The 14691-nt window shown below is 47.5% G+C and overlaps 1 protein-coding gene across 2 annotated transcripts in view; it reads right to left on the bottom strand.

Annotated features, from left to right (window-relative positions):
- LOC123953740 (SV2 related protein) overlaps positions 1 to 14691 on the bottom strand; it is a 74339-nt gene continuing 59648 nt past the window's right edge. For both annotated transcript variants that reach the window (XM_046024058.1, XM_046024057.1), the window contains 6 exons: positions 14323 to 14399; positions 10699 to 10806; positions 7628 to 7739; positions 6637 to 6718; positions 3219 to 3308; positions 1 to 1664 (listed from right to left, as the gene is read on the bottom strand). In XM_046024058.1, coding sequence (XP_045880014.1) covers positions 1458 to 1664; positions 3219 to 3308; positions 6637 to 6718; positions 7628 to 7739; positions 10699 to 10806; positions 14323 to 14399 — 676 coding nt within the window. In that variant the 3' untranslated portion in view covers positions 1 to 1457. The remainder of the gene's footprint in view (positions 1665 to 3218; positions 3309 to 6636; positions 6719 to 7627; positions 7740 to 10698; positions 10807 to 14322; positions 14400 to 14691) is intronic.

Here is a 14691-nt window from a genome sequence, read left to right as displayed (position 1 = left end):
TACAATGTCCATCACCAACATGTTTTAATAAGAGATGAACGTACACATTTGGCTTCCTCAAACTGTTGACTTCAAGCAGGCATCTCTATGCAGAAGGTCAGTCTTCTCTGGCCTTTGATGGGATCCAGCAGCTTCCACCCTCCTGCTCTAGGTTCCCTGCCTTCAGGATGAGGAAAGGGCTCATGGAAACCAGATCCTGGAGGTGTATGTTGTGTGCTGAGACAATGGCGTCAGCCCTTCCTCCCGAGGCCAACCCAAAACCCAACTAACTGCCCTCTCTTCCTTTGCAAATGTACATGTGTCACACATGTGAGCCCTCCCGGTCCTCCCCACTGATGGCAGAGAACTATTGCTGGACCCCCGGCAGCTGCCTCTATGCAAAGACCAAGCCGGCCCTTGATGGCAGGGGGAAACAAGAAACCAAGGGGTGGGCAAGGATTCCTGGTTCCCTGACCCTGATGGGAGGGGGTGGTTGGTGTAGAATCTTTTCCATTTCTTTGCCTGAGTAGCCGGTTACCCATCCCCAACATCCACAGCACTGAAACCTGAGTTAACTATTTTCTTTCTCCAAGTCACCAACCAACCAGACCAACGAGGGGGTCAGAAAAGAAGCCCCTGGCATTGGCCTTCGTTGTTTCCAAACAGGAGGCCCCGGCTTTGGCTTTGGACTTTATCCTCACCTCCTCTGGCCTCAGTCCCCAATTCCTGGGGGGGGGGGGGGGAAGGACGACAGCTCTCTGAGGCGGTCATCTGGTAGAAGCCCAGCCGTCCCCACAGACCCGTAAATCCGCTGGATCCAGAGAGAGCAACTCCAGAGGGGACCAGGAGGGGACACGTGGCTCAAGTTCAAACACATGTCCATATGCCAGAGTCTCCACTAGTCAGGCCCTGGGGAGGCAGACCAAGGGTCCCCTTCAGAGACATCATCTCTCAGACCCAGGAAGAAGCTGTTCAGGCCACAGCCGGGTCACCTGCAATTTCAAGGAAGAAAACTCTGGGGCCGGGGATGGAGAAGAAACCTCCTGAACAGGTCCTGTTGGCAGGTGTTGAGTCCCTCGCGGCAGGTCTCTACCGGGCCCTGGGCCTGGACTGTATCTACAGAGATGTGTGGGGGGTTGTTCACCAAGGGTGTGACTGGCTGACTCTGGGCGGCGTCTGGTTGGCGACCGGTGACACCGGCCACTCCTAATGTGGCAGTTTTCCCCATGCAGGTCCACAGGTTATTAACAAACCTCCCCCCACACCTCCAGAGAAGCCCCCGGAGCAAATGCCTCCCCAGCCCCAGGGGGATCTCAGTGAATATGAGCAAACGGAGTCAAGACACAAAACCCTGTTGGTCCAGGTTGTCCTTCGGGGTGAGTTCTTGACGTGGGCTGTGAGGGTCGGTGCCCCAGCTGGACTCCACCAGCTCCCTGCGTTCTACGGCCTCAAAGACCAGCTCAGCCCCACATCGGTCACTACTCCTGAGAGCCAGAGTTCGACCTGGTGACGCCTGTGCCGTGCGTCCCTCGGCCGACCATCTCCTGGCCCCATTCCCGGTGGCTGGACTCCTGTAGTCCACGGCCTTTGGTCTCGATGGGCAAGAAGCAGGAGGCCACGGCGGCCAGGAGGCAGCAGCCGCTGTACACCGCCAGGGTCAGGTACACGGAAGATTCCAACATGACCTGGGGGAGGGAGACATGGGCCTGTGAGAGGGGATTATTCAGGAAGTATGGATAATGCCAGGCCATCTTGTAAGCCCTCTGTGGGATTATCCCATTCAGTTCAGTCCCCACGACTAAGAGCAAGGGAATTGTCCCCATTTTTCAGACGGAAAAACTGAGCCTCAGAGAGGACCAAGTAGCATACTCCAGCTCACACAGACGCGAAGGATGGGCCTGGGGTTTGAGCTCACACCCCATCAGGCTCAAGAGTCTGTATTCCTTCAAACTGCACTCTCTCAGAGCAGTACTTCTGTTTACTTTCTAGCTTAACAGCAGAGCTAAACTCCGTTTTCTCACCTGCCAAATGGATAGGGCAGTATCTACCTCCTGAGGATAGGATACCCGAAAGGACTTGGCATCATGCAGGCACGTGGCTGGCCCTCTGCAGCGGGTAGTAGTGACTCACAACGGCTACACACAGCGGCCCAGAACAGAGACACTTGGCTAACACTTGTGGCGGAATTTATGTGAAATATCCAGAACAGGTAAATTCATGCAGACAGAATGCACAGGGGGCTCCTGCCTGGCTTGGTCAGTATGGCACGGGACTCTGGATCTCAGGGTTGTGAGTTCAAGCCCCACGTTGGGTGTAGAGCTTATTTTTAAAAATCGCACGTTGGTGGGCTGGGGAAGAGGAGAAACGGTGAATGGCTGCCTCGTAGACCTGGAGTTTTATTTGATGGGAATGTTTGGGAACTAGACTACGAAATGTGCTAAACGCCACTGGATTGCTCACTTTACAATGGTTAATTTTACGTTCTGTGACTTTTTTTTTTTAAAGATTTTATTTATTTGACAGAGATCACAAGTAGGTGAGAGGCAGGCAGAGATAGAGAGGAAGGGAAGCAGGCTCCCCGCTGAGTGGAGAGCCCGATGTGGGGCTCGATCCCAGGACTCTGAGACCATGACCTGAGCCGAAGGCAGAGACTTTAACCCACTGAACCACCCAGGCGCCCCACATTCTGTGACTTTTACCTTGGTACAAAAAAAAAATAAAAATGATAAAGACAGGAAAAAAAATGAATTGGCTATCAAAAAAGCAAAATGACTTCAAAATAAGATCCCTGGAAGTAGAGAGAAATGTTCCAAGACCTACAGGGGCTACAAAATTCTGCAAACACACCTAATCATGCAACTCAGAAACCAGGGCCTGAGACATGGTTCCCACCAAATCATGTTGTTTTCAACAGTTTGTTTTCATCTTACTTGTTCTCATCCAATTAGTTTTTGGCCAAATCGTATGGTACCCCCAGGGTCTTTTGCATAGGAAAGTCTCAGGTCTAAGCCCCAGCTTCTCTGCTTCCCAGCTGTGTGACCTTGGACGAGTCTCTTTACCTTTTCGAGCCTGTTTTCTCATTTGCAAGCGATATGACTCCTTTCACAGGATGGTTATTAGGGTCAGAGAAGGTGATGCACACCACCACGGGCTCTGCAGAAGGCTCAGCGTGGGGGAGCTACGCGCCATGCTTTGGCTTTTGTCATGGCCCCGCCCCGGTATCTGAGGGTGACACCCACCTGAGCAATGAACGGAGTAATGAGAGCACCCACTCTTGCCATGCCGCTGCAGGTGCCCAGGCCCAGCGCTCGAGTCGCCGTGGGGTAGACCTGAAACACAGGCATCCCTGTGGGTTGAGAAAATGTAGGATCCTCCCTCCTCTCTAGCTCAGGAGTGCTGGGACTGCCCCCCGTGGGCAGGCCTGAAGTTGGTGTGAGTCACACAGGTGTAGGAGACCAGGTGAGGGGTCTCATCTCAAGGGGGATAGGAAGTTCAACTGAGAAAGAAGGCAAGAGAACAAGCTGTGGGTGGGAACCCAGTGAGGGGGTCCTCCCTGCCCTGGGAGGTCCCCCAAAGCTCCATCAGGAACTGGTGCACATTCAGGATCCAGACCCTACCCTACCTGCCTCTTCTCATTCATTCACTCTGAAGGGCTGTGACCTCCATTTCATAAAGACAGAGGTTGAAATGTTTACACGGTGTCTCAGTTTGTACCCAAGGGGCCCCCGTGCCTCGCTCTCCCTTGGGCAAAGTGAGATGTCACTGTACATCTCCCAGGCCAAGGGAATTAAAAAGTAGGCATGTCTTCTTCACTCCCTTTCCCAGTCTGCTGGCTTGAAGGAGGACTCAAGGCCTCCGAGGCCCTGTGGCAAGATTTCTCAACCTTAGCACTAGGGACATTTGGGGATGGGTCCTTCTTCATGGTGGGGCTGTCTTGCGCATTGTAGGATGTTTGGCAACACCCCTGACCTCTACCCACTAGATGCCTGTAGCACCTTCTGCACTGCTCTCCCGAGTTGTGAGGACCCAAAAAACCCGCAGGCATTGTAAATGTCCCCTGGGGGAGGAGCAAAATCACCCTTGATTAGCAATTACTGGATGAGGAATTGGCAAGATGAAAAGAGCTTGGGTCCCTGAATCACACTGTGAAAGTGAAAGCACACCCACATCGGCCCGTTTCCTTAGTGAGAAACTTCTGCTGTGTCAATACATTGCACTTGGGGAATCTTTTGTTACAGCAGCTAGCATAGCTCTAACAAGTACAGTGCTCGGCGTGGAAGCTCAGGAAGAATGAGTATACAGGGAAAAGCAAGCTCGTGCACGTTCCCAACACTCAGAAATAACCATTGTCACATTTCCCTGTATATCCTTCTGGATTTTTCTATGACTGTAGATACATTGACATTCATTCATTTATTTATTCACTCAACAAATACTTTTGAGTGCATACCATATGATATTTTAATTCACCCAATGATACAGCAATATATAAATATATTCTCCTTATCAGAAATTAAGACACCTGAACTCCCTTTGACCCAGAACCTGTCCCAGGTTTTCCTATATTCCTCAGATGTCCCCACTGTTATGAAGTTTGGAAGGTATCCATCCAGATGCATTAAACATATGTGTACACAAAATATAGCATTGTTTTCAAAATATAAATGGTGTCATATCATACTCACCAGTCCAACTTGCTTTATCCATTCAGCATTACGTCTTAAAATCCTATGGACAGCAGTTTATAGACATTTACCTTATTCTCTTTCACTGCTGCAATTGTATTCTGTGATGGATATTCCACAGTTTACAATTTAATACAGTTTCATATACGTTGGATTAAATGAGGGACACAGGCACTGACCAGCAAAAGCAAGTCAGGGGAGGGGGAGATCTGGGAGGCCTCCTTGGAGGAGGCAGGATTGGTGATAGGCCTGAGGTGGGGTGGAGGGAGCCGGGTTCAGGATGATGACTCAGAGTGAGGGCTCTGGAGTGTTGTGGGAATGAGGGATCATCTAGACACCCTCCTTCCCCTGGCACAGCATCTGTTACATAATATTCTCCTCCTCCGTTTGCTCCTATCTAAAATAAGGTGAAATAAAGTATAATAGGTATAAAAAAATTAACCCATAATCCCTGACTGTGGGAAATTAGACATGCTCAGGTTCTGCTGGGTGGAGTGTAAATTCGTGTCACATTTTAGGGGGTGAGCTTTCAATTCCACTCAGTTCCACTCAATGTTTACAGGCTTTAAACTCAGCAACTGCACATCTTGACATTTATTCGAAGGGACGCACACACACGCACATGACTGTATAAAGCTGTTCACCTTGGCATTGTTTGTGATAGTGAAAAGTTGTAAAAAATCCAAATATCTGTTAGTAGGAGAATTATTATAAAATTATGATTTGCCCACACTATACTATATAGTATAGTAAAATATATAATATATATGCATATATGTGCCATATAGTATAATATAGTATACAATATAAAGTATATATACTGTTTAGTGAAGTATATATACATAATATATATAAAGTATATACCCATAGTATATACTATGGGCATGTACTATGTGTAACATATAAACATATATATATACACATATATAGTGAAGTATATAAACAGTATATATAAAATATAGCATAATAAAATAGAGTATATAATATACACTTATATACTATATAGGAGTGAATGGATAGTATGTAATATATATTATATATATATATTATATAGTATACTGTATAGTATGTGGTATACATTAGTATATTATGTGTAGGATATACTATATATACTATACTCTGTTTACTACATAGCATAGTAGAGCAAGGGTTGGAAACAACAAAGTAGATCCATGTGTCCTGTACTCATTGTCTCCAATCTTCTCCTCCAAAATTCCCCACCTCATTCCCTGCCCTGGGCCTGGCCTATGTGGACCACATAGGCTCCTGGCCCTCTGGCTTCTGGTTGGGAAGATGGGAGCCCCAGTGGGAGACGGGAAGGAGGTAGAAGACAGAGAGGTCTGGGTATTTATTCTCCTGCTCCTTCCCTTCCAGGTTGCCTCAGGCCACATGTGTCCCTCAACTAAGGGCCACAACTTCTCTCTACATCTCTCTCCTGGGACTCTGGAACACTCCCCTCTCCTCATCCCACTGGCGTCAGGTGACAGCTGTGTCCTGAGCCACCTCCACCCCCACTGCAAGCTCTGGGGCACTGCTTTACTGTTTTCTTGTTTCCCTAAGTCTTGTCCCACACCATTGTAATTACTTTCTTTATTAAGAAATAGTTGTTCACTTCCCCAGTTCGGTACATGCACTGACATAAATCAGTATGTGCCTAGAAAACACTGAACTATTCAGAAAGGTGGTGTCTAGGAAGGGGAACGTGGGGCCCTTTAAGTTTTGGTTTTATGCAGTTTGATACCATTTGGAACTTTTACATTGGACATCAGCTTTTATAAGCAGCAAAAAAATAAAAAATAAAAAACAAACAAAAAACAAAACAATTGGAAGATAGCCTACAGGAATGAAGAGTTCACAGTCACTGCTCAGACAGGCCCCTGGACAAATCCCCTCTGAGGAGCCCAGGCTGGGTATTTCTGGAGGCAGAGCCCACTCCTTCCCCTTCCCAGCTGTTCCCAGGCACCCCTCTTACCTCAGGTGTGTAAACATAGGCTGCCTGGAAGCCTCCAGAAATAAACGCTCTTGCAATGAAGAGTAACAGAGTGAGCATGTTTCTAGGGAGAGAAATAAAAAAAGAAGATGAGCACTTTCTTTTCCCCTGTCAGCTTGTTTCAGCAAAGTCCTATCTGCCCAGGCAGAATTTAGAACCTAGAAATCGGCACAGCCCACCCCCACCCAACACATCCACACAGGCACGCAATCCCGGTGCCCTCTCGAAAGGCCTGCCTTTATAAGTTTATTGTTCTCCAAAGTTCCAGGCTAAGAGCTGCAAACATTGGTGGTGCCCAGGTTGGTCGCAAGGCCAGAGAGAAGGGATACAAATCGTTGAAAACCCAGACGGGACCTGATAGAGTCAGGAGCCAGCTGAGCGAGGGCCAGTAAACTTCTATACAGTATTGTTAGGATAATCCTGGTCCCCGACCCCCTGTTCCATTTTTCCCCCAAATGCCTAAGAACACCAACATGTTAGGGTCTAAGCTACCTTTTCAGACCTTCCACACATTCATCGTCAGCTTTGGTCTGGGGCCTCTCTGAGGTCAAGAGAGACACAAGCCCCTTCCCTATTTTGAGGTCCTTGATGGATGGGAAAATGGAGAAATGCCAGAAAAGGGATTATACAACAGGACCTTGAAGTATTTCCTTCGAACAAAGGAATGCTTTTAAACCGTACATAAACAGTTGTGTGCATGACCTCACTGGGAGACAACGTCAAAAGTTTAAACGTGACAGTGCTGGGGCAAAACCTGTGCCCAAGGAGCCCTCCCAGTCCTACCCCTTCAGAGGCCCCAGACTGAGTCTGATCTCGTGGTCAAGAGTCTCAGTCCCAGTGAGGGGTTGGGGCAGGGGGTGATCTCTCAGATCACCGACAGGAGTGTAGCCCACAGCTTACAGGCCCAAAGAGCCACTGACCATGACCTGAGACATGAGCCTGCTGGCCCGAGAGAGCCGGTCTCTTGACCCACCTTCCAACACAGATGAACAGCAGAAGACTGCAGAGGGAGAAGATGACGAAGCACAGGGCCATGGTCTTCTTGCGGCCCAGGCGATCGATGATCCACAGAGTCACGAGGACACCTGGGAGAGAGCAGGGACACCATAGCAGGCAGCTTCCAACATGGCTCCCAGCACCCCCCACCTCCTGGTACACACCCCATAGAATTCCCTGCCCCTGGGGTGCCTGGCTGGCTCAGTGTTGATGAAGCCCCTGCCTTCAGCTCAGGTCATGATCTCAGGGTCCTGGGATCGAGCCCCGCATCGGGCTCTCTGCTCATCAGGGAGCCTGCTTCCCCCTCTCTCTGCCTGCCTCTCTGCCTACTTGTGATCTCTGTCTGTCAAATAAATAAATAAAATCCTAAAAAAAAAAAAAAAAAAAAGAATTCCCTGCCCCTGAGAGCAGGCTGGACCTAGGGAGTCTTACTTCTAAAGACTAGAATACAGAAAAACACTGGAGGTCACTTCTGAGATGAAGTTATAAAGAATGTGCTTTCTGGTTTCCTAGCATTCTCTGCCCCCCTGACTCTTCTTAGGCACGGGCCTGTGAGAGGCCTCTGGCCAACAGCCAGTGAGGAACTGAGGTCCTCAGGCCAACAGCCCTTGGAGGCATTGAATCCTGCCAGCAAGCACGTGAGCGAGCATGGAAACAGACCCTGCTCCCGCTGAACTTCCAGATGTGACTACAGATGTTGGGCCAACACCGCCATTGTCGTCCTGTCAGTTACGCCAAAGCAGAGGACCCAGGTAGGCCACGCCCAGCTTCCTGACCCACAGAAACTGAGAGTAATAAATATGTTATTTGAAGCCACTAAAATATGGGATAATTTGTTGCATAGCAACGGATAATGAAATAGGCACCAAGGGATGTGGGGTTTGTTGGATCCAAGCAATGGACATCAGGGATGGGAGTCAGACCTGCCTCTGACTTGTCCTGTGGTCTTGGGTTCATCCCTTGCCTTTTCAGAGCCTTAATTACTTCACTGGTAAAATGGGGCTCAATAAAATAAGACTCTCTACTTCAGTAGAGGCAGTATAGCGTGGTGGTTTTTATTAATAATAATTAACTCTGGGATCAACAGTTTTGCATCTATTATCTTGCTTAATCATCAATTTCCCACACTTCTTCCGTCAAAAAATTAAGTGGAACTCATTTTTAAATTAAGTTAAACTTTTTAATAAATTAAAAAGGAACTATTCTCGGAGCCTCGGGATGTGTCAGGGAACAGACACAGCAAATCATAAATGTAATAAATAAGAATTATCTGAGTTTCAGAAAGACAACATCATGGAAATCGTCGGAAAATTGTGGTGAGTACCCAAAGTCATGGAAATGGTTATTGGCAACGTGGTGTCTAATTCCATGTTCCTAGTCTTACCCACCGAGCCATAGAGGGGAAGGGTTTTAAGAGAAAGATAGACAGGATCATACAGGAATGAAGACTCTGGGCTCTGGGGTGGGACCCAACTCTTAGCTCCCAGTGTAGGACACTCAGTGTAGGACACTGAGTGTTTTAGCTGAGCTCTCCCAGAAGCAGACCCTGGGACAAGGGTTCAAGTACAAGTGTTTACTTGAGAGGTAACCCAAAGAAGCACCAGTGGGAGGGTGGGAAAGTAAGACAGGGAAGGGAAGGTAAGAGAGCCTGTCAAGACAGTTACCACTGTGGGCAGTTACTCTCAGATTCCACTGAGGAGTTCTGGGAGCCAGTGCGGAAAATGCATCTTAGCATTCTCCTGCCTAAGGAGTGAGGAAGCTGTGGTATTTGTACACCACCAACTCCTGCATTTGTTGTTCAAAAGCAGCTCCCAGCTTTTTAACTCCCTGGCACTCTCAGCAACCTGAGTTTTCTCAGCATCCTGAGGCTTTCCATTCCTCTTGAGTTAGCCCTCAGACACAAAGATGCAGAGACTGGCACCTGAAAGTTTAGGAACAGTTTTTGCTACACCTCTCTATGCCTTAGTTTTTTCAGTTGTAAAATGGGGGATAATTATGTACTTCACAGGACGAAATGAGATATAGCTATAAAACACTGAGCATAGGACCAAATATACACTCATTTATTGAGTAAGCGCTCATACTACCATTGTTGTAACAATTATTTGGTTTTTTAAAGGAAAAAATAGATCACCTTCACTTTATGTGCAACTTTGGATTTTTTGATGCCCCACTGATCCTTCCAGTGTGAGTGCTCATGGGGGACAATTCTCCAGGGGTCTCTTGTATTTCTAGCATTAGAAGCAATTTGTTCCAGGAAGCCTTTGTTCCAGGCTGTCCTTTCATTTGGATAGTCAACAAACTTGGAAGAGAGAGATACTGTCTCCTTGCAGAGCAAAGGGCAGGTCTGTTTACTGTCCACTATAATAAAGATGATGTCTCTCTCTGGACAAAAGCTGGCCAGATTTCTGGGAACCCACTACAGAAGATTTGATTTCCCTAAGCCTGGGATTCCTCAGGGAAGCAAAGTGAGAAAGGGATCGAGGAAGATGTTGGGAAGGCAAGGAAAACTGGAAAGCAGGGTAAAGAAAGTAGGGAGTTCGTAGATCAATCAGGTACCTGGAAGGGAACACTCGGGTAATTCCTCAGGGAGCCACCATCATTCATTATCGGCATTTGCATGCATTTGGATGAGCTAGTTCTTGTCATAGGACAAGAGTTAGAGCCCAACAGCTGTACCCACTAATTCATTGCACGTGTAGCATCCACCTGGACCCTTCGCCATCATCCCTGTGAGATCTGGGAGCAAGGGAGCCGGCGCTAATATACTAGCCCTGCTGCTGGCTGTGCCATGCATAGTAGTCTTTGTTTCTGACCCAGGAGTCTCGTGTCTTCTGCCAATGAACGTGACAATGGCTGGCTTCATTTGCTAGCTTTCAAATAGAGTAGCCTTCACAGTTCTTGTAGCTAAGGGTTGAAAAAAAAGAATCTCCAGCTCCCCTGGAAAGGGGATTTGTTTCCAGACAGCACCAGCTGGAACCACCACAGGAGCAGCTGCCACGTTCCCAGGCTTGGCTGTCCCGGTCCCACCTCGCACAGGCTCCTCACCTGGGAACTCCGAGAGGGTCGTCCACAGCAGGTCCATGTAGTCCTCCTCACTCAGGTACTCACAGGCCAGGCTACATTTTGCTTCCACTGCCTTCTTTTGGCTGGAGACTGGGAGGTGGGAGACGGGAGAAAGAAGAGCCATGTACAGAACCTTGAATCATACCCTCCTGCTCCTACACCTCCTTCCCTGGGTATGTTTCAGCTGGGATACCGTGGAAAGATCCCAGGCTCTGGAGTCAGACATATTCAGGTCCGAATCCCAACCAGCAGAGCTCAGCTTTAATCTCTCTAAGTCTCAGTTTCTTCATAAACCTGGAGCTAATAAAACCACTGGGCAAAGTAGTTGGGAGCCTGAACTCAGGCTGTGCATATGCATGTACTTAGTGCAGAATTGGCACATACCAGGTGTTTTTGTGGCAGACAGACTCTAGGTGGCAGACAAACTCCAGGGAGGCCTCTATGATCCCCACCTATATTATCTGGCCATTCCTTGATCCCATGCTCCATCTCTCTCCTTTGCTCTGCACTCTCCATCTCTTTCCCTTGACCAGCTACACTGGTCTTCTTGCTGTTCCTTCAACACTCCTGCCTCAGGACCTTTGCACTGGCTGCTGCCTCTTCCTGGATTGTTCTTTATATATCCCAATGACTAATCTCACATTGTTTATGTCTTTCTTTAAATCTCACTTCATGGAAGCCATTCTGATCACCCCATTTAAAACTTCAACCTAGGGGCGCCTGGGTGGCTCAGTGAGTTAAAGCCTCTGCCTTTGACTCAGGTCATGATTCCGGGGTCCTGGGATCGAGACCCGCATTGGGCTCTCTGTTCAGCAGGGAGTCTGCTTCCTCCTCTCTCTCTGCCTGCCTCTCTGCCTACTTGTGATCTCTCTCTCTGTCAAATAAATTGAAAAAAATTATAAAAAAAAATAAAACTTCAACCTACCCACTGTCCCTTATTCTGCCTCACATTCCTGACCTCCCTTATCCTGCTTGACTATCTTTTTTCCCCATACATTTATTAAGAAATAGCATGAAAGACTTTGAAATGGGCAAAATGTTTTGTCTGGTGCACGCTTACAAGTTGTATCACCTTTCATTATCTGTGAGCTATGCACATTATAGAATATTGACATTAATGCAAATGATTCTTGTCCATCAAAATGAAAATTGCCTTCTAACCAGTTGTGCCTCTCATTGTAAAGGCTTTTCAGGAGTTCTGATTGCCTATATACATGTATTCTTTTGAATTCTCCTTTGAACTGGTTGAAACCTCTTCCAGCCATTAGGAGACAATTCCCCATGAGCTGCTCACATTTCTGCATGTTTTATAAGCAAAGACACTAAAGGTCTTTGTTCTGAACTATCTTTTCAAGGATCTTGGTTCAACCAACAACGTTGACAGAAGAGTCTACCTTTGGAGCAAGGGGCAGGTTTGCTTATAGCCTTCGATAACATAGTGTCTCCCTGCAGGGCAAGAGCAGGCTTTACCTGCGTTAAACCCTTATCATCCAGTAGAAGAGAGCGAGGCGCCCTAAGGTCTGAAATCCTCTCTTGTAACATAAGTCACAGCTTCTGCAGCTGCGGTCTCCCCTCTCCACATCACCCTGTGGGACCAGGAGCTCCTTGCTGGTGTAAGGAAGTGCTGATACTCCAGCCACTGCTATTATTATGAGTAACAAAGTCCTTTGTCTCTGACCCAGGAGTGTTGTGTCTTTTGCAGGCATCTGTAGAAGCTACGGAAGGCTAACTTGTTAGCTTGTAAAGAGGTACATCCTCGGACTTTTCACAGTTCTTAACTGGTTCATTCAGTAATTGAGGAGTTCAATAAAATAAAATCTTTGACAACTGTTCATTCCATATTTGAAGGAGAGGCAGGAGTTTACCTTTTCTTAATTTTTTTTCTTTGCTGCACCTGTCACCTTCTAACACGCTATGTTATTTAATGACTTATTATGTTACTTCCCCTCTTTTTCTGTCTCCCTACCAAAACATGCGCTTACACGGTAGGGATATGTGTCCTTTGTAGTCACTGATATAGCCTAACACCTAGATCAGTACCTGGCATATAGAAAATATCCAATGAATGACTTGTCCAAGGTCTCATAACTACTTGGTGCTAGAACCTAGGCTCTCTGATTTTCAGCTACAGGCTCATCCATTTTCTCCCTCAGGTATAAGAGAGAGCTTTAAACAGGAGTTGGTAAACGACCACCTGCAGATTTGACATCTGGTCTCCTGCCTGTGTCTGCCTGGCCTGCATGCTGAGAGTGGGTTTTACATTTTAAAATGATTTTTCAAAATCAAAGAGGAGGGGCGCCTGGGTGGCTGTCATTAAGTGTCTGCTTTCAGCTCAGGTCAAGATCCCAGGGTCCTGGGATTGAGCCCCGCTTCGGGCTCCCTGCTCAGCAGAGAGCCTGCTTCTCCCCCTCCTACTCTCCCTGCTTGTGTTCCCTCTCTTGCTGTGTCTTTCTGTCAAATAAATTTAAAAAATCAAAAAAAAAATCAAAGAGGAATAGCACTTCATGACACGGAAATGATATGCCATCCAAATTTGTATCCACAAAAAAGGTTTTGTCAGAACACCAGCAATGTTTGTTCACTAACCTGTTATCCACGGCTACTTTCCTGCTCCAACGGCAGAGGCGTATAGCAACCAAAGCCTAAAATATTAACTATCTGGCCCTTTACAGAAAAAGTTTGCCAACCCCTGCTTTGTAATATTCCCCTGAATCTTCAGCTTTGCTTCAGTGGGTCCCGTGTTAGGGACATGAGATTTATACTCTTTCAATACCAAAACCCAAATCTGCAGCTGAGTCACCAGCTCATTCAATCTTTATACCAATAAACTGAACTATTAACTAAGATTACAGAGGCTTATGAAAAAGATAACTGGGCAAATCCCACACACAAGCAGGAACTTGATCCCTTTATCCTCCACCCCAGTTTCATTGCTAAGAACCTGTTCTTGGAGATAGAATGGTTTGAAAGCCCAGACATCCGCATAGAGATTTTGCTTTCTGTTTTGTTCCTTTTGTCCAGCGGTTCCCACCTCTAGCTGTACGAGAGAATCTGCCTTCGGCTCAGGTCATGATCCCGGATTCCTGGGATCCAGCCCCGCATGGGGCTCTCTGCTCAGCAGGGAGTCTGCTTCCTCCTCTCTCGCTGCCCCCCTCCTTCCCTGCTCGTGTGCTCCCTCACATGCATTCTCGGGCTCTCAAATAAATAAACAAAATCTTTACAAAATAAAAACATAAAAGCTCCTCCAGGTGATCCTGTTGTGTGGCGAGGGCTGAGTTCCAACCCGGTTCTCGGACTCCATGTGCACGTGAGAACAGCTGCACAGGGTCATGGCCATCAAACAGTGCTGTACTTCACTGCGCCCTTTGGGTGACATAAGATATGACTCTGCTGTAATGTCACTTCAGGATTATTTGGTTTTCCACAGAGTTTCTTGGGGACCCCTGTCCAGGTCTTCTATGCTTAGATTTGGCCGAGAATTTCTCCCGGGAGTCAGCGGGGTAAAGTCACTGGCATCTGGGCATGGCCAAGCTCAGGAGCGGTGGAACCTGGGGTGGGCGTGCGTATCTGACTGTGTAGGGGGGAGGATACTGGTCCGATACTCACTGCTGCAGACATCTCCTGCCTGAAAGAGCTCAGTGGTGAGCAGAACTAATCCGTAGTAAGAAAACGCATTGGAGAACCTGCCAGGAAGGAAGCAAGAAGCTGTCAAGAAATGATGGAAGACATGCAAGTCCCCTTTCCCCAACCCCTCAGGAAGGCTTGCTTCCATAGCAGTGAAGACCAGTCTTTGGGCATGGGTGACAGTGGACCTTTGGGGGCTTTCCTGGGGCCCTTGAGAAGGAAAATGGCAGGTACAAAGCATAGCGATGTGATGAAGGGACATGATCTTGTGTCCTTTGAAAGACTAAGAACTGTATTGTGTCACAGAAAACACCCAAGGCTGTTTATTCAACTGGCAATAGGGAAAATGAC

The sequence above is a fragment of the Meles meles genome, chromosome 12, assembly GCF_922984935.1.
Source record: "Meles meles chromosome 12, mMelMel3.1 paternal haplotype, whole genome shotgun sequence".
Lineage (NCBI taxonomy): Eukaryota > Metazoa > Chordata > Mammalia > Carnivora > Mustelidae > Meles > Meles meles.
This window is presented reverse-complemented; position numbering and strand designations above follow the sequence as displayed.